Source organism: Lagopus leucura, unplaced genomic scaffold, assembly GCF_019238085.1.
Source record: "Lagopus leucura isolate 7727_CA_CO unplaced genomic scaffold, USGS_WTPT01 Super-Scaffold_100004, whole genome shotgun sequence".
Taxonomy (NCBI): domain Eukaryota; kingdom Metazoa; phylum Chordata; class Aves; order Galliformes; family Phasianidae; genus Lagopus; species Lagopus leucura.
Window position 1 is genome coordinate 17,024,277 of NW_024962264.1, and position 20,672 is coordinate 17,044,948.

The 20,672-nt window shown below is 35.7% G+C and overlaps 1 protein-coding gene across 3 annotated transcripts in view; it reads left to right on the forward strand.

Annotated features, from left to right (window-relative positions):
• GRID2 (glutamate ionotropic receptor delta type subunit 2) overlaps positions 1 to 20,672 on the forward strand; it is a 685,707-nt gene that overhangs the window by 480,203 nt on the left and 184,832 nt on the right. For all 3 annotated transcript variants that reach the window (XR_006178913.1, XR_006178914.1, XM_042871543.1), the window contains exons 7-8: positions 2,712 to 2,873; positions 9,853 to 9,972. Coding sequence is in view for 1 of the 3 variants with exons in the window: in XM_042871543.1 (XP_042727477.1) it covers positions 2,712 to 2,873; positions 9,853 to 9,972 (282 nt within the window). In the remaining 2 variants the exon portion in view is untranslated. The remainder of the gene's footprint in view (positions 1 to 2,711; positions 2,874 to 9,852; positions 9,973 to 20,672) is intronic.

Sequence of the window (20,672 nt, forward strand, 5' to 3'; positions counted from 1 at the left end):
TCATAATTTTGTCTAAAAGCCCTGTGCAACAGTCAAAAGATAAGTAAAATAAGTGTAGTTAATCCAGATAAATCACTTAGTCTGATTGCTAAAGAAATGTGGGTTTTTTTCCTGTAGTTTGGAACAAAAATTCATATCTGGTTTCTGAATTACTTCAACGGGAGGTTAACCAATTGCATATGGCGTGGTAATGCAAGTGTCCAGATATTAGTCTGAGAGACTTGGAACAGATTAAGTATCAGTAATGGATATCAAACAATGAATTAATTGTCCTGGTAAATATACATGGAATTGAATAAAAATGTAAAGTGACTTTAAATTGCAGCCCCACTGTGTGTGTGTCAATACAGTTACTAATGAAGTATAGTCTGGCAGTGGAATGGAAGAGTGATTTTGAGATCCAGAAATTAATTGTAGTGTCTTTATCATTATATTATCAGTGATTGATTGCTGTAAATGTTAAGCTGTACTATTAGTAAAAGAGTAACAATGCTTAATAATTGCTGAACTCTGTACCCTTGAGCCCTATTAATACTTGATGAAGGACTAACTATCTTTCTCTTGGATTAGTAAGTGCATCCTTCCTCATGAACTGTGAAAACAGTCTTCCATTCCCATGATACTAGGTTCTGAAAACTACCTTGAAAGCAATGTCATTTTCTTGGGAAATGATGACTTGGCATCTGTAGCCCTTCATTTACCAGTTTAGTCATGTTAGCAAGCTTATTGCCTGTTCTCTCTAGAGATGTTTTTTTTTTTTTCCTTTGGTGAAGGCATATTTAAAATAAATATGTCTCATAGCATAGCAGTAATTCCTTTTTCTCCCTCTAAAACAAAAGTCCCCTTAGTGATGTTTTCTTTGGGAAATATGGATTTAACTGAAAGGCTTTGAATATTTTATAGTTTTAGGGAATAAATAGATAAATCATCCAAGTTATTTTAAAAATACTCAATCTAAACCCAGATCCTCAGTCCATGCTTCTAATCTTGTCATGCACAGTGATGCCTAGCCTATCATCTGCAGGGAAGCATATTAATTCCTGTGTGAATACTGAAATGGAAATTGTCAGAACCATTGATATTATGGAAGGAGTTCGAATAAGAGTGAAGAGCCAAATAGAGTGAAGTATTACTGTCATTTAAAGAAAAAGATGTATATGTATGTATAAAGATCACAAGATCTGTGCATTTCTGAATCTAACGGCATAGAGTTGAAAAGGCAATAGGGAATCTTGGGAGTTTGTTGGGAGGAAAAATAACAGATCATTAGATCTCCTTCAGTAAGGCATACTGAAGCAAAAAATTGACCCAGGAAATTCTGGCAGGGTGGGGAGGCTGATCACCTCCTTCCTTGATGCTAGGCCAGGGAAGAATCTGTCGTAAAACCTTGTTGTGAAAACTGTACAGAACAGATTGTAAATGACACAGGCAAAGTTAACATATAGATGAGAAAATAAATAACATTAAAACAACAACAAAAAAAAGGTATATGGATTGGGTTGGACAGAAAGAGAGGTCCTTTTTTTTTTTTTTTTTTTTTTTTTTTTTTTCCTTTCCTGTTTTAAGGCGATTTGCCAAGCAGTGTCTCAAATCTTCAGCATTATTGTGTTTCCTTGCATAAATCCACTACTAATAGCTGCGAGACATTCCCAATCTTTTGATATTTTCAAGAAGCAGAGTAAGCGTATTCTCCACAAAGTGTAAGAATTTCCTGTTGTAAGGATCCTTAAAGGCTTTGAACAGAACTGCTATACAGGGAGACCTTCACTCAGAGCAGTCGTCCTATTTCACAATTCTAGAAAATGTATTTTGGCATATCTGATGGAGAAAAAATAAATATATATCAGCAACTGTGGCTCAGTTATGAAATTGCTGATGGCTAATTTGTTTTCAGGGATTAGAAATGCTCTATAGCTCCATTGGCAGTACAGCTGAGGAAAGAGAGCTTCCCTCAATCACCGCAGGAGGCCCTATGGCTTCAAATGACCAACAGATTATTTACAAATAGTATTCTCATGGGTCCTTCTCAATTCTGAGTGTTGTCTCTTACTGAGCACTTGCGTTCAGGAGCACTGATGTCTGGGAGTTTTTTTGGTACTGCAATGAATTAATAGCCATGGCCAAATGCTCTGACAGAAAATGCTGTAAACTTCACAACCGGAGGGCAATAGTACACAGTGGAAAGATTTCACTGGGTCGGATTTTGTACAATAAATTGCATCCACCATGGTTGCCTGAAGAAAAAAATAAGAAAAAAGAAAAAAAAAGTCCTAGAATGATTTATTTTTTAATTTTTCACAGTGGCTGCTTTTTGAAAGAACAGACAGCCTTAAAAAGAATTTGATGATGTTCAAAATGTCTAACAATGGAAAAACTGAAAGTTCTAGGCATCTGGGTGAAAGAAGTATGCTGATTCTCACAAGTAGGGCTTTTAATCCTTCTTGTGGAGCTGTAAGAGCAATTGGACTATTTGTACTTCATGTGTGTAATAGTTTGTTGCTGCAAATCAATTGTAGCATTACAGACCACAGCCGCTGTTTCTACCAGAGCCAAAGAGGGGATGTTTTTACTCTTGTGGTTTCTTCTTAATATCAAATAAGTCATTTAATTACCAAGGGATTATAGGTGAGGCAAAATAAATGACAAATTCTGGCCGCTGTCAGGAGACACAAGTAATATGCTGTTACTCCATTTTTTTTGTGTTTTTACAGATTTCTAATCTGTACATATATGACACTGTCCTTCTGCTGGCAAATGCCTTTCATAAGAAGCTAGAGGATAGGAAGTGGCACAGCATGGCCAGCCTGACCTGCATTAGGAAGAACTCAAAGCCCTGGCAAGGAGGACGATCCATGTTGGAAACCATCAAGAAGGTACCTTTTTCTGTACTTCTTCATCACTGATTTCTTAAATACCTGCATTGGTAATTACTTCTCAGATGTGTACTATTCTTGTTCAGTACAGTGGTGTCTTATCAGACCAAAAGTTTTTATATGATCTCAATATCTGAATGAAAACTCTTTAACTTTTTTGTGTCATACTTGTATATTGTTTTTTCCACCAAAAGTACCAAACACTACTAGAGACTAAAACCCCATTGAAAAAAGTATTGCTGAGTAGAAGGTAAAGCTGAAAAATGTACTAGATTTACTGTTTATGGCAGAAAAAAAATTGACAATTAGACTCAATTGATGTTCTGTGGAATTTGTTGTTGCCCTGCTATTGAAATTAATATAGTGGAATAATATAAATGAAAGTAAGAAGTCTGAAGTCATCTAGTATACATCATGTCATTAAAGAACATTTTCTTACAATAGACTAGGCTGCTTTATCCAGTGTTAAGCTCTCACTACTTCTCTGTGACTATTACTTCATACCTAAATAATGTTCCTTCCCAAAACTCATTTACTGTTCTTCAGCTTGAAATATATTTTTCCTACTTATACCTTCTTATCATGATATTTAAAGACCCACATCTTTAAGAGGCAATTTCACAGCCTTCATGGTGATAATTTAGTCAAAATATGCATGGGTTCTTTGTTTACCTTTCTGTGTAAGGCATTCTATTCAGCCTTCTCATGTTATTGATGTCTTTAATAAAACTGCCTTTTCATTTGGCTGCATGTACTTTCTGGTAATGTATATTTACATTTAAAGTGCTGTCAGTACCTCCATTGTAAAGACAAAACAATACAGGACAGTAAAAAAAAAAAAAAAAAAAAAAAAAAAGAGAAAGAAAGAAATGTTCTTTATTTATGGCTTTCCCTAAAAGGACAGAAAAATAATTTAAAATATAATGTTATTTCAAGAAGTTGCTGCTCTGTATTAAGTCTTTAACTACACTAGAAATTATGATGATGCAGGCAAAACATAAAGCTCCTTTGAACACTGTTTTTTGTTGGCTTTTTTTTGTTTTTTTTTTGTTTTTTTTTTCCCCCCAGTCCCAAATCCAATTCAGAGTAGCTCCCAAATAAAAGTTCAAGGCTTTCTTTGTTGGCTGTCCTCAGTTTCCATTCTAATAGAAAGTCATGAGACTGCAAAGATAATCCAGAAGAGAGGCAGGTTTTGGCTTTAAGTGGGTCTAAAGTAGTGTTGCAGGGCATTTTCAAATCCATGCTTGGAAGTCTCATGTATTTCAAGCTACTTTTCAAGCAAGGCTAACTCTGGAATTTTCATTATCAGCATGCACTTTGTAAATATTATGGTGCACTTTTTCATTAATAAACGTGTTCCTACTTATTCAAATTCTAATAGGAAGCCTGAATCACAAAAGTCAAAATACCCACTTGCATATTAGAATTAGATTTTACTATCTGACTTGGGTTTTAGGAAAACTCTGATAGCCCTGCTAGCAACTCTGAATTTGCTTTTGAAATGAAAACCAATAAAAGGACTGCTGACTTTTTGCATTTACAGTTATTTGCTTTCTTGTGACATTTGTGGATGTGCGACTGATTTTCTTGTCCTATATAAATGTCCTTCATACTGTGTTTGACCACCAGTGCATCTTTTTGCACTTCAGACAGACGGTGTGTATTCCATTTTTGCTACGCTGCCCTTTCTAGCACATCCAGTTTATCCTCTTCAAATTCCCACCTCCCTAAAATTATGTGATGAATAAAATAAACTCCTCCTGTCACCATCTTGAAGATCAGTTTGACAGGAAATGTGAATAGAAATGGTCAGTAAAATATGAAAGAAACACAAAAAGCAGAAGCAAGTGCAGATCCAGAGATGTGGTTAGCTTGCTAGAAAATGAACTGAAAGTCATGAAAATTCTTGACATGTGCAGGTAACTAGGCTTATTTCCTGTTTCCTTTGGATTTCTCTGCTATTTGAATGAGATGGCTTTGATAGTAAGCCATTTTACAGGTGTAAATGAAAAAAACAAAGTACTTCTTACACACCGCACTGTGCTGAGATGAATTTCTGGAAGCAACGTGATAAAATTCAAAACCAAAATGAAACCTACAGTTACAGACAGAAATTTCCAATGTTTATGCATCTTTACCAGAGAGCTAAAAATTGCTGCTAAGTGCTGGAGTCCTGTTTCAGTTTTGTGATGTACTTTCTCTTTGAATTCGCTGACGTGCTTATGTAGAACCTTGAAATCACAGTTGTTTATTTTGAAATGAAAACACTGACAGTGATGAAGTGACAGAAAAAAAGTAGTGAAAGGTAAAATAAAAAACATTTAATCTCTCTGCTTGAGAATCCTTCCATTTTTTATCTTGTTTTTTTTTTCGTCAAATTTTTTTTCCCTCCTGGCCTTGTGGAACTGGAAACAAGTGAAATAAGTGTTTCTCATAAACATACCATTCATTTTAATCTTGACAGAAAATGGGGGAAAAAAATGGCCAGATGTCATTTAAACTGTTTCAGAATGAAAGGTTCTGAATTTTCATTTGGAAATCACCGCTGTTTCAAGAATATAGCATATGCTGGAATAAGAAAATATTGCTATAGCTCAGAGCAAAGATAAAATGTACATTCTTAAGAGTCTCTGCACAGTTTTAACTGTGCCTTCAGAACAATCTGTATGAAGTGGCTGGAATTGCAGTTTTCCCCATCCTGCCCCTCAACCCCTTTTGATTTCGATGGTGTTGCATTGTAGTCAAGCACGGTGGTGGTGGGGAAACAGTTAAGGAACTGATGACTAATTCCAGGCTGCCTCCCCTAGAAAAGGGCTAGCAGTGAAGTAGCTGTTCTCCTGGTCTCAGCAGCAAGTGGAGGTGATGTTGCCATCTACTGCTGGTCACAGCTGAGCTCTTCCTTCCCTCTAAGAAAGCAGAAAGATGAATTATTGAGGAAGCTTTTCTGGAAGAAAATCTGTCTTCTAGAGTCAGAGATCAAGAAACGGCATTATCTGGCAGCATTTTAGCTGCCAAGGGGCATGTCCCTCTGATTTCTGGAGGGAAAAATAGGAAAAGAAATGGGAAATCTGTGTAAGCTACAGACTGAGGAAGGTAAAAGAAAGGGATGCTGATTTACCTTCAGCACCACTTGCTAAAAATAGCAGAAATCTGACAGTAAATAGAGAAAATAGTTTCTTTATGATTAATGATCTAATATGGAAGAGCAGAGAACAAGGGGGGTTTAAAGAGTTTCAGAGATTTCTTGAAATAACAGAATGGCTCCCTGAATCTTTCCCTGTTGAGTGATTTTTATTGTTGAACATTGGATACCTGGGTCACTATTTCTACAAAAAAAAAAAAAAAGTCCAAAAGCTCGATTACTGTGTGAATTCAACTGATTGAATAAAGTCTAAAAACCATTTTAAGGCCAATAAAATTAATGAAAAAAGATCTAATATCTGTTTCTATGCATTATGGAACTGAATAAATAATTAGGTTCATCAGGAAATACAATCCAACTAATGAATTTGGCCAGCTCTTGCAATTATATATAAATTCACTTCTCTAATAGGAACTATCCCAAAACACATGCCACGTTGTATATTTGTCAGTAAAGCTATTTCACAGTGAGAGTAATAATTATTACTAGAAAATAATTCTACTGTTGGAAAAATTAATCTTCCAGAATAGCCTGAAAATAAATGTAAGTAGGATTACATGGAGAATCAACTCAGAAAAATGACATCAAGTTAATGCATATATCTCTTCGTCTGATCTCTACCGAGTCACATTTGTTTAGCTTACTGACAAACAACAAATTTTTAGTGCTAGCAGCAGCATGGAGAATATTCCTTTGAGGCAAATGGACTGTAACTTGTGCTATTTCATGAATCATGGACAGGAATTGTTAACTGGTCTCAGATATGTCAGTGATGTTCAGTAATGATGTGAAAAAAAGATGCCAAACTTTTGTTCAGATAGTAGCTTAGCTTGTCTTTGCAGGCACCTGAAAACAATGTCTTTGATTGTGGACTCAGCAATTTTTTAAACAACAAATTTCTTCAAAATTACAGTACAAAATTATATTTGAGGCTTACAGCATTTTTGCTACCAACAGCCACAAGGAGTTTTTGTTCTTTGTTTGTTTTTTCTTTTTCTTATTTGCAAAATATACCATGTCGGAGCATAACAATAATTTGAATAGCAAAGTGATATACTTTAAAACTAATGACTGGTAAGCTGGCATTCCCATGTGAAGTCCTGGCTGTTGGGTAAATAATACTTTCTTCAGGGACTTCCTTGCAGTATAATAGTGCCTAAGCGTATATAAACTGTAGTTTATCTTGCCAGTCTAGACAGGACTCAAGTAGGCTTTCACTATATTACCAAGCTTTATAGTAGCTCTGCAAAGCCCAGAGCAGTAATCAGAAACATAAGTAAAACATTTTTGTTCTAACAACTGACATTTCATTCTTCAATTTTAAACGTGTCAGGAAATTGCATGGTTGTGGCTGAACCTTAGAGGAATTTTAGAGTAGATAATAAATCTGTCTTTTTCTTTTCCCAAATAGCATTGTTTCTACAAGTTAAATGGAATGAAAAATTTGACTCTTACCCATTGTCTTAATTAATGCTGACATAACTTGAAAAACTTATCAGGAAGTTACTGGATCGGTAGCTGTCATGCAGATGGCCGTTTCCTCTGTGATTTCCTTCCACTATGCATTAGAGGAGGGATATAAAACACTTGCAGTAAGTCAATTAAGGGCTTTAGAGGGTGAAAGACTATGCAGAAAAATGGGAACACTGTCCTGAAACTCATACTCTGCAATATGCTGCGCTGATCCCTCACTCATGAGCAGTAAAACACATAAAGAGGTTTTGTGGAACATCAAAGTGTAGCAGATATCTGGAATAGGGTTGTCTGACCTTCACTGATGGGCTGACAAGGCAGGTCCCAAGTAGGGTGAAGGTGTCAGAACCTCTAAGAAATTCCCTATTGGATTCCATTATTGTCTTTTATTATATGGGTGGTTCTGCTCTGTTCTGACTCTTTTTTTTTTTTTTTTTTCCCTCACTTCCCAAGCCAGGAACATTCCCATGTAATCTGAGCTGGTATTACTCTATTTTCAGGTGGGCACAGTCTAGGAAAGAAAACTCTAATCAAAAACACTCGTATATGACAAATCTTTGAAGCATGAGAAGATTTCCAAATAGATGAATGAGATAATTTGTTGTTATGGTTACTGCCAGGTTTCAGACAGATAAAAATAACTTACAGACTTGCAGTTTGTATTTTGCTCCAACATTTGCGCTCATTTAAAAATCAAGGGAAGTAAATTTACACAATGATTTGGATTGAGATTCCATTTCAAAATCTGGTAGTGCATCTGTTGGCTGTGTTAGTTAAGGGTCTTGTATGTAATACCAGCCATAGTGATGTGCATCAAAATTGCCCCTATGGCTCTCGCCTAGTGCAGAATGAAACAAAGGCATTCTGCAGAAGAGTATGTAGATGTACTCTTAATCAGAGGTGGTTTTTATCCTTCTGGCATTTCATGCAAAAAGTAGAGATTATAGAAAAGGTTAAAAATATGTATACATCAAAGATTTTTTTTTGTTTTTAACTTTAAAAGGGGCTTCATGAAATATGCAGAAAACGTTTCCATGAGAATTCAAGTCTCTAATCTTAAAGATTTAAAGGTATTACCTCGATGATAATTATGTTAATGTTTTACCAAAGGATGACCACATGCATTTTTTCAGGTCACACTAATCTGCAATGCAAATACTGTACTCCTACATGCATTTTCGCAAAATTAAAGATATGAGAACAGAGCTGTTAAAATCATGACTCAGCAATTGCCAGGTGATTTGGTATTTTGCTCTGCAATAATTTATTTTCCATTTTTTTTCCACTTCACACATTAAAACCTTTAACTGGAGAAGTGATTAGAACTGAAAAATACTCATATTACGTTTTGAAGAAAAGCTATGCATTTTGTATGGTTTTTGTAAAGATGCAGATTGTTTTATGTGCATACTTAAAATGTTGTTCAGGTTTCTTGAATAAAGTAGGTCAAAGATCTAATTTTTTCCTTATCAAAAAACAGGAAAATTTTCGAAGGCTTTCACTGTAGGCATTTCACATGGCTTTGTTGATTTTTAGAGTTTCACTTTATCACAGTTCTTATAAAAGGCTGAAATGTGTGCCATGTTGAATTACCCCGGAATATATTCTGACTATTCCTGCAGTATGTATCACCTCTCAGTTCTGATTCTTTATAGTAAATGCTCACTGTTTCCTTTTTAGTATTTTAACCCCTCTGCCTAAAATGTTAAGCAAAGTAGAAGCAAGCATGAAAATTGTTTGTTGCTTATCTGATGTATTTCTAGTAGTATTGAAGACTTGTGGAGGAAAACAGACAAATAACTACACTGAGATAAACAAATCCCTTATACCTTCTACAGATCAATATGATCTCAAAATGCAACTAATTTAATTCAAAACTCAGCCTGATACCCTGTTGTAGCATGTTTTCAGTGATAAAAGTTTGAAAAAAACAATTTTTTTTTTTGTATATTTGTCTTTAGGTTTGCTTCCACTAAAATTAGTTGCGAAACTGTTTTTCTTATAGATTAGAATTTCATGTCCTACTGGCAGGAGAAAGAGCAAATGTTGGTGTGCAAATACGATAAAAGTAAGACTACTGCTCGTATTGAATCTCAGCATTGTTGAATTTGTGAAGAGCTTTAGTAATGCAATAACAATTTAGGGCTCAAAATTTTTAGGAAAATGTGGTCTTTAGGAAACTATCCTAATTCTGTTAATTGTATATATGTGTATGTATGGCATGTATGTGCACATGTCTTCTGTGTCAGTTGTACACAAATAGCCCGGAAAAACAAAACATAACTGGCTACTTCTGAGTTGTCACTCCGTTCTTGTTTTGAAAAAATACATGTGTGTATTATTTCTTTATTTGTTTCCCAATAGGGTGGAGTGAATGGCTTGACTGGAGAACTAGAATTTGCAGAAAATGGGGGGAATCCCAATGTTCACTTTGAAATTTTGGGGACAAATTATGGAGAAGATCTTGGCAGAGGCATTCGCAAGGTGAGGCTACATATATTCAATCAAAATATTATTTTTTCCTTCATTGTTTTTAATCTTTCTTTTGTGCCAACCTGACAGAAAAAAATATCTGATGGCAGATAACATGTTATATTTTATTGAGAAGAATGAGAAATGGTAGAAAATTCTTAAATGTATAGATACCCATCCATTTTATTATTGCAAAGAGGCACTGCTGTTGGTCATGTTGATCAAAATGTTGTTCATAATATGCAGTATGTTAACCTGCTGGTAGGATGTCACAGAAGGCCAGTGAAGGCTGTTGTTTTGCAGGCCTGGCAGCCCATTTCAAAAATAGTGGATCTTACATTGGAAGATATTTAGAGCACACAGATTTATGCTTATGGTTACAGTAAGATGTCTCAGTTTTCAAGTGATTAAAATTTATACATACATAGCTATAAAATTCATAGCTAGGAAGAGAATATCTGTTGCAAAATAGACAAAAATTGTGTGATTCCTTGCTTGAATTTCTACTAAATTATCCTGTACTTACAAACTTTTTACAGAAAACATGTCAAGTTAGGTACTTGGCTGCCAGACAAAGATCAAATATTTCAAATTAGATTATTTGGGTAAATTGCATACATGCACAGCAAAAGGAACAGACTTCTGCTTGCAAACTATATCCTTCAATTTGTATGGACAGACCTCTGTCTGATGTGGAGAATGATGCAGAAGGCACATCATACCTTTTAGGAGAATAGAAGACAGATAGATAGGCTCTTTCGGGAACAACCATTCTTCAAAGATAAACCTGTTGAAAGTTTATACCAGAATTTTTTCATTTAGTGTATTGGATCATGCTGTTTTTTATAGGTGAGAAACCTGAAGAGATTGTCTCAAAGCAGTTATCTTAATACATGTATACTGCTTCCATGTGTCAGTGTCACTGTATGATGAAGTACATCATTTGTCTGCATACCTTCTGCAGTAAAAAGATAAGTGCTCTGAAAGAAGAGAGAGATAAATAAGAAGTTAAAATTGACTCTAAACTCCTAGAATTTCTCCTTTGATTTTCTTCAGAATTGTTATTCCGCTCATGCTGTTCCATTATATCATCTGTTGTCAATAACTTAATACACACATGTGCCTACAGCTATGTCACCTTGAGCAGAGATCCCAACAGATGCTTCAGAAGCTAAATGGGGCTGGATCTTGTTAACGTTTGGAAGGATGCTTTACAAAGCCTTTAGGCAATCAGAATGTTGGATGAGTCCTCACCTACAAATTGGGTCTGTTTCAACATATTTGGGTTTGATTTATTTTCCATGCTATGCATTTAGGAGCTATTTATTTTTTAGAGCAACTAAGTGGTTTTTCCTAACACAAATCTATATGACTTCATTTAATTTAATTGATCGAATTGGGCTCCCTTTTGACTTCAGGCCTTTGTAGGTGAATGCCTGAGTGCAACATTCAGTTGTGTTCTCTCATTTCACAAAAATATAGAAGGGAGAGAGATCCATAGGAAAGAACTTGCAAAAACAGAAATATGAAGGGACTTCCTAGTTTTTCTTACTCTTCTTCAGTGCTTCAAAGCTTGTGTTTAAAGAGGAAACTAATGAGCAAGGTCACACAGAAGACTGCAAAGTAATGAGAGTGCAAAACAGGCTTTTTGGAACTTCCTTGTTTACCCTTTATTTTAGCTCAAGGACAAAGAGACATTGATTGTCTCTGGGAGGAAATAATTGGTCAAAGAGAATGGAGTTTAGCAGAATATCCTTAGACCATGGAACTCAGTGTTACAAGGCCTTGTTCAGAAGAAAATCAAGGTTAAAAAATAAGATATTGAAAATGTATATTTTTATTTTGTTTTGCAAAAATTACTTAAAGAGATTCTTGGAAAATTTTCCTGTTGAATATTGCACTATAAGTGTCTGCCTTCTGTTTTTTATTATGTTCTGTAGCAAGTTTAAAAAAAAAATCCAGAGCAGAACTGATTTAATGTGTTCCAATACCTTTTTCTAAATGACATTCAGTGATCCAGAGAAAGCCTTAGAAAGAGTTCAGATGTAGTTTTTAGAGAAAGGAATTTTTTTTAGAAAGACAGTCGTGTATACGTTGTGAGAATGTAATAATTGTTTCTTAAAACATCTTTCAAAAAAGGTCACAATAATTCAAACTGAATACTTATTTACTCACATTTATTTATTTACTTTGAATGTAAAAGAATTTAAAAGAATTGTGGTATTTATAGTCAGTGTCTGCCCTAACCCTAATAAACTGGGGATCCTGAAACAATTACATCAGAGATAGAGAAGAAAATATTTCTTTAAGGTGAAAATGCCAGATGTTGGTTTTATTCCTTTGACAAAAGGTCACGCGTTTTATCTTAGAGTTTATATTTTACAGAATATGATCCACTAGTATTGGAAGCAAAATTTAATAGTTACAGGAGTGACATAAATTTTTGTTAGCAAGACTAACTAAAGTACACTTCAGTTTTTTATGTATTTAGTGGTCTCTACAGAACTACCCAACCATTTTAACTTCTCAGCTCCAGTGGAAGCAGCTGCAATTAGCAGGCTGACTGAAATTTCTAAACAAATGCATCTTACCTAATTAAGATGTTTCCAAGTACTTTTGCAGAAGATAATAAAGGGTGAAATCCTGACAGAAGGCCCACTGAAGCTACTGGGACCAGAAGTTTACATCAAGTCAAGTGTGCAAAGAATTTATTTTTTTTTCCTAATGAATAATCAATTGATTTTACTTAAAGTGAGCAACATTTGAAAAAGTACTCAGATTTCTTGAGTGTCCAAATTTTATTTGCAGTCAGCTCTGTTTGGGTCCCAGATTTATTCAGTAACTTCTGAAATGTACTTACAGGTTAATAATCCTGGCATTCTAAAATGCAAACAATTTAGAAGGTATCAAGATATTGTATGTGCTTGTCCTTATTAGCCAATTTTTATCGTGTTCCTAGAAGAAGCTGTCTGCAGGTCCCCTCCAACTTCCAGGTGTTACTATTATACCTGGAAAGCACCAGAAGCACTGACATGGAAAGTCATTGTGTAAGGGTCTTTCATCTAGTGAGGAATTAACAAATTCAGCAGTGGGATTTGACTGCAATACAAATTCCTTGCGCTACTTACCTCTCTTGGATGTACTGTTGCATCTGTAAATACCATTCATCACCTTGCAGAACAGGGATCATTTAAGCTGTATGTGTTGCTTGGGTCAGAAACTTGGAGTAATGCAACCAGATTGCTGCCAGATACTGATTTTTTTGAAACCAGCAGTGTTTCAGTCCCAGAGGAACTGCAGAAAAACTCTTGCTTTTACATATCGTGCTATGGCCTGCGTTTGTGCAGATATAGTTATATCCAGTGAGAGACAAGGGAGTGTTTCTGACATTTCTCTGTTGGCATTTGTCTGTTGGTATTTGACATTTGAGTATGTATTCTTTGACATTTAAATTTCAGTGTGATACTTTTATCTGTACTGTTGAAGTAAAAGCTGCCATTCCTCTGAATAACCATCCAACATACAAATGAATGAAAGGGAGCTTATAGCTCAGAGGAGTACTGTTTTATATCTTAGTGATGTAGAAAACAGCACTGCAGAAACAAAATGGTTTTCATGTTTCTTCCAGTGCTCCTTGAAATTCAGGGCAGGCTCATCCTTTGAGCCAGACCGCTAGAAATTTATAGGATTTTCTTGCTCTTCCCACAGTCTATCTTACTACATATGGACAATTGGGGACCATGGTGCATTTTGCTCTGCCTTTCTATGCGTAGTAGCATATACTCACTTCCTATGGATCTTCCTCCTCTTCTTCACATGGGTTCTGTTGTTTCCTCCAGCCAGACTTTGTCTATCTCCCTCTCTACACCGTAGCGTGCTTGTCAGGGCTTCCTTTATATTCGTATCACCTGGGTTTGTCTCAGAGCAAGCAGGAAGACTGATAACTTGAGTGGAGTGGCTGACTTGCCCAGGATTTTTTGAGCCTGCAGTGTTTGGTGGAATTTCATTGCTCTGTCCTAAATGCTTTTCATGTAATAACCTTAAGGAGAAAATGTTATGTTATCTTAACCCAAGGGGTATCTATAGTGCAAAGCATTTCATGTGTATGTGGATGAAGAAGCCATAATGCCTGACAGCTGTGGTGTTCCTCTCTCCTTTGCTAGCATGACTGATGAGACCTTCCCTGCAGCATCAATTCATGCAGGTTTTTATTTTATAGATTATTATTATGGGTTGCATGGAACATGTTATAGTTGTAATATTTTTTCAAAGATGTAGAAGTTCTACATTTTTTGTTTTCATTCTAGTGAAATGATTACTACTTCTTCCACTCTGTCAGAGAACAACTGATTGCGGTAGTGGCTTTTTTTCGTTATCCAGTATATCAGTTTTTTTCACATTTGCTTTTGCATCAAGAAGCAACATAAGTTAAAAGAATTTGGCTTCTCTCTTGGGGAAATTTCTGTCTCTTCTGATACAGTTAAACTTTTTTTTTTTTTTTTGGGGGGGGGGGGCGCAGGGGGAGCATCTTTTTTCTCTTATTTCCTTTTCCTGCATTAGCTAAAAAAAGTTGGGCAGCTATACTGATATGTTAGCTAACACTGTGTAATCACAAAGAATAGACACAGTATTTTCTTCTTGGTTAGCTGCATGAAGCAAATAATAAGTTCCTGTGTTCTCTTTGTGATCATGATCAAAGGTAGAGTTCTGTAATGTGATTTAAAAATGTATATATATCAGCAGTTGGTACTTTAAGCTGTGATCTGTTCCAGCTGCTTTTAAAGGCTGACATGCAATTTATGATGTGAGTGAAAGATAGACTTACAATCTGCAGTGAGTTATTGATGGTGTGTGTTTTTAGTGAGTTGAAAAGAAATGCTATGTCTGCTTTGCCTCTAGTATTGACAGAAACGATAGACCTAGCAGAGAACTGACATGATACACTCTTTAAAGCAACTTTGAATACATAAGTGGCCTGTTAAAAATGAAATAAACTACTTAATGCAAACAGTAAAGAAAAAATTAAATACCTTGGTGCACTGGTAGCCGCTGCTCCAGTCCAGTGCAGTTTTTACACCTGTAACATTTGCTTCCTATAAGTAGTGCTGTGCAACGTGTGAAGATACAGTGAACAATCCTTCACTTCCTGGTAGCTTCTGAAAATCTTTAGTAAGATTTTAGTGAAATTTAATTTGGCTAGGAAGTGTTGGGATTTTGCATTTTATCGCAGTGAAATTTGTGTTAGCAGAGATTGGTAACTTCCTTGAAAATGCAACTCTGATTAGCTTAAAAGTCAAACTAAATAAAAAATGTACATATTAGACTTTTGAAGATAAAAACAAGGGAAAACTGCATTCCTGAATTTTTTAAGTTTAAAAAATGTCTCTCTTTTTCTTTTGAATAAAACTTGTTATTTTAAATTTATTTTAAAATGTGAGACTGCAGAAAGAGACATGGAGACTGACTCTGAGTAACCTATGGCTTACTCATCTGGAAAACAGATTCAAATCCTGCTGTTGTACAGTCAGGTGCCTGCTTGACCCCAGGCAGTTTGTCCAGAGGAGCACGTATTTCAGTGTTCCTAACAAAAATAAAGAAAAAAAGTAGAAATGGGTACAGTGCCTCAGTGGATTTGGCCAGAGGAACATAGAAGACCAAGGTTCAAGTCCTTCTAGCAATCATTTATTTATGCAAAACAACTACTATAGGATGTGTTACAAGCAACCTACATGTTCCCTGTGAATTATTCACTTGTGGGCTATTACGTCCACTGGGAATACATGAGTGTGGATCAGGTAAAATTAACCAGAACACAAACTCTCAGGCTCCAAATAAAAGCCCACAAAACCAGGGTAAACTCAATGCAATAGCAACATGGAATTCCACCTGTTTCTTCTAAAAAGGAGGTCAGTAAGCCTGGTCTGCTTGAGCTCATATAGGCAGCATTCAGACATTGAGGGACTGGTCATGAGAGCCAACTCCAAGCTGTGAAAAGGGTTAGGTGCCCAGGTTTCTCAGTCTAGAATGTTAAGATTGATTGGCAGGTTAAAATTTGTCTCAAATAATTGGGATAGAGGTTTATCCAGTTTTCAGCATGCAAATTGATCTCTTAGTTGTGACGCTTACAGTTTGAAGAAACTAGCTTGAACCCCCCAAAATCTTTGAAGCCTAGTTACCACATCATTCTGAAATGAAAGTTTTACTCCTGCGTTGGAGACAGTAGGGAAAAGAAAAAATGAAGGGTGGCAGGAGGGGACAGTGCAGTGGGACCCTGGGGAGAAGCATTGGCGTCAAACAGACATTCCCCATGGGTCCTTGGTGCTCTGTAGTATTTCTCTGGGCAGTTTTGGCAGGGATATGTCTGTCTCTATTTTGGCCAGAGTTTCCATTCTTGTCAAAACTGATATGAATGTTCTTTTTGTAAACTGCTTTCAGTAGGATTGAGAGTGGCTGTTTTCATTAGAAAGAGACAACTTTTTTAACGTGTATTAAGTTATATAGTTTCATTTCTTTATTCATATTTGTTCACCAGATAAGAGGATATATTTTACATCCCGCATGTTAAAAATGCAGTTGTCTTGACAGCAAAGAACAGGAAAAACATCTTTCCCTTTCAAAGCTGTGTTTTTAATTTCCTTTAATATCTTGCTATTGAAACTTGAGAAAGATCAGCCGTTAAAAAAAAAAAAAAGTAAACAACTATTTGTGTCAGTAACTCCTGTTTTCCATTGATACTGTTAAGAAAGTGCCTAACCTCAGCAGCTTCCATGTGGTTGATTATCCTGAGCTTAAAAGTTGATGTAAGAGCAGAGCGTGCTGCAGAACATCATTCTTTCACTTTTAGAAATAGAAATTCTCTGAATAGAGGAAGTTTGTTTTGTAGGATGAGAAGGATAATTTGGACTGAAACAGTGGTCAGGTTAATGTAGCATGAGGAGCTTGGTTTCTTTCCATTAGAAACTTTTCCTTCATTTTTTGGTTCCCCGCTTCGTCTTGTGTTTATTACAGCTGGCCACAGGCTGAGCAGACCAAGGGACTGTTTTTCCAATCTCAACCTCTGAAATTAGAAAGGATTTTCAATTTTGTGTGACTGGATGGGCAACTTTTGAAAAATGTTTGCTATGGCTACATGGCTTTTTCTTCTGCTTAAGAAGCTATGAGAGCCTCACAGTGAACATGGATCTGCTGAACCGCCTGCCAAGTTGCAGTGGATTTTTATCCTCATATACTTCAGCTGAGCACATTAGCTTTGTAACTAATTTCAGAGATCTGAAGTGCTTGGGAACTTTGAAGTGCCTCCAAAATGACATTTTAAATAATGTCAGAAGAAACTCTGTATGATTAAAGAATGGACTTAATGCTTCATTGACGTCTCAGGCAGCAATGCTGCTATGTGATTTTGAAAATCCCATTAGGTAGTTCTCTTCACCTTTAAGGGAGCACTCAGTGTGTGCTGCTTCAAGAATGTTGTTCATCATTCCTGAAATTAGTAGAATAAAGCACTCAGCTCAACCTGAAGTCATGTTTTTCGAGGTAGAGATTCTCAGTGAAATATAGGTACATTTCAGAATGAAAGTGTTTAATATTTGTCTTTTGTTCTTTAGAATTGATTTGGTTTTGACCAAAGTTGTCATCTAATGCACATAATTTATTGAATACTTGTAACTGAAACAAGTGCATATTTTCTGATGTTAAGTGCACTAATCCAAAAGCAGGTATGTTGTAATTGATTCATCTTGTAAAAATAAGATGATAACTAGATCTTCAGCCAGTTAAATATTTCCATCCAAATTTGGATGTGAACCAGACATAGTCAATAATTAATAGTAATTGGAAAGCCATGTAGACAGGAGAGATGAATGATAAAAAATTGAGCTGCTTCTTTTAACAGGAGATATAAAGAGACAGTAGTGGGAAATGGGTCATTTAGCTTTAGCCTCTGAGGGTGCTGAAGGGTGCTGTTCATTTGTTTGAACGAAGAGCTCAGTGCACAGCTGGGGGAAAGCTGGGATGTGTAACGGCTGTGACACAAATCATAGGACATAGTATGCAGTAGTCTGTTGATAGAGATTTTACCTGAATTAATTAATTATGTTGTCTTTATTTGTTGTTTTTTTGTTTGTTTGGTTGTTTTTTTTCCCTAAAGAACCATAAGATGAGCTTGACAGGATTAGGTGGCCTGCTGTGTCCTGTCAAGACAGAACTGTGTCTCCCCATACTACTGAGATGTTGCTAATCTGCACATTTATTATGAGGGGCTTTTACTTGAAGGCTGTGCTGTGTCAGGATTCTGAGCTGCTGTGGTACATTGAAAGGTCTGGGAGGCTCATGTTGATCAAAACTTTGCTGGTTCAAATTTTAAATTGGGCAGATCACTCTTCTTTCATACTGAGGTTGCTTTGTTCCAAGCTAACCTATTTATGGGAAAATATTAAAGCACGTACTATTAGATGCTGAATGCTTGTGTACAGCAAAGATGGAAACAAGGGGATTTTTAGCTGGTTGGTTAGTTTGTTTGTGAAAAGACTATTTCATTGATCTTGATGTTGAATATTATTTTACTGATAGTAGTCTCCGGTATTCTCTTGCAGTAGGATAAACAACCCTGGTAAGCCCAATGTCCATTGCTTTTGTGGACATAGAGTGTTTCTACTACAACAGGGAGAACACAATAAATATTTTGACCTTGTTCCTCCTCCTCAGGCTGTGGGATAGAAGAGAGCTAGTCAAGTCATAAGCTGATTGTGAAACAGGTAGTTGAACTCAAAGAAAATGTACAGTGTGCAGATTTCCACTGAGAGCACCCTCCACAATATATATGTAATATGTAGCAATCAGTCTCCACAGCCTCAGGAATAGATTTACAGTGGGTAGAAATGTGAGAACATCCATGAAACTGATAAAAAGTCCCATTTCATTGGTAAGGCTCTGTCACATATAGGCAAGTGTCAGAGAGTTACATAAACAGAGAGGCAAGGATCAGCTATCCTCTGGCAAGAGGAGAGTGGTGCCCACCAGGGAGAAGAGCTCAAGTTATTGAGAGTCTCCCATTTCGGTAGGAAAATGTGTGTGAGTGCAGTGATTAGCTGAAGAGGAAGAGGAGAAATGGTGTGTCAAACTGTGGAAATTGCTTTCCAGTGTTGTTAGTGCAACACAGCTGAAAGTACAGTAAATCTGTTTGTTATGTTGTTTTTAAGATAAATAAGAAACAAATGAGGATATCTGAAAAGACAAATATAAGTGTCAACTTAGATAATCATTGCTTATATTGCATCTTAGTTTTTAGCTCATGTATTTCACAATGTGACATTTTAGCATGCTTAAATCTTCATTTGTAAAGAAGTTTTGCATTACTTTTTCTTATCTACCAGAACAATTTCAGAATTAGAAGTACTATTTTGTTTTGTCTCAACATCACATTTCCCATGTACCTGTGATTAAAAGAATCTTAGAAGCTTTTTCCAGAGTTAAAAAAAAACATAAGTTACTTCCGTGTAACTAGAAAGGGCCACCTCCTTGCACCTTTCAAGTTCTTTGCAGACGATAAAGATGAGGATGATGAGACTTTTGATGACTTCATAATATTTATAGTTCTTTCATAATGTTGATTTTTATAATTCAGCCCTCAATATATAGTACTCGGGTTTTTGCCTGTTCTGCAGTTATGATATAATGCCTTAATCAAAAGGTAAGTTACAATAAAAATTAGTAATAAATATTCTTGCCATGGAGTATTCATGCTTAAAAAGGTACAGCAGAGGTAACAGAAAAAGAATTAAATATATTGTCTCAAGTACTTCAGGTTTTCATCCCAGTAAGCAGAAGTGACTTTTCTTGATGTAAGCCCTTTTTCTGAAAAATTAAGTTTTTCAGGAAGGAAATATTACATTTTAAGGAATTGTGCAGCATGTATCTAGCAACTGTGGGAGATATGTTAGTAAATATTCTCAGACCTACTTTCAGTCCTAGTTTTCTCAATTTCTCAAAACCTGTAAAACTTACTATAAATGTGGCAGTCCAGAGAATATGCTTCTTATATACACAGGAAAGAATAGGGTGGAATATATTGAAGCAGAACTTGTATTGAAATTTTAACTCAAATTAAAATTGATACATATAAACAATTCTGTGTCAATTTAAAAAGAGCCACTGAAATGTATTGAAACTGATGATATTAAACTAATGACAGTGTTAAACTAACAATTCGTTATAATTATTAACGTTAACCTATCTGCAGGAAGCAGAAACATATATCAAGAGGAAAGCACATGATACACTACTCTAGGAAAAAGTGTCTCTCTTGTCTCTCTTTAAAAATATTATGGAAATGAAACTATGATACTCCTTTTTTTTTTTTTTTTTTTTTTTTTTTCCCCACTGGAGTTATCCATCAATTCCAATTAGGAGAGATGGAGCCAAAGCAAAACCAGAGATTTAAGACAGAACAGTTAACTTCAAGGGGACCTTCAACAATCACCTAGTTCAACTGCCTGATCACTATAGATAAATTTATAGTATAAAAACATATAAAATAATAAATAATTTAGCTAGGATCTAGTTAAATAGCATATATATGCATGGTCATCATTCACTAGAACTGTTGCAGTTCATGCAATTATGTCAAAATATCTATTAAAGTCTAATAAGGAGTATCTGTCCCACTCATGAAATGTTAGTTAAACAGCTCTGTAAACTATTCTTGCTTGTATCAT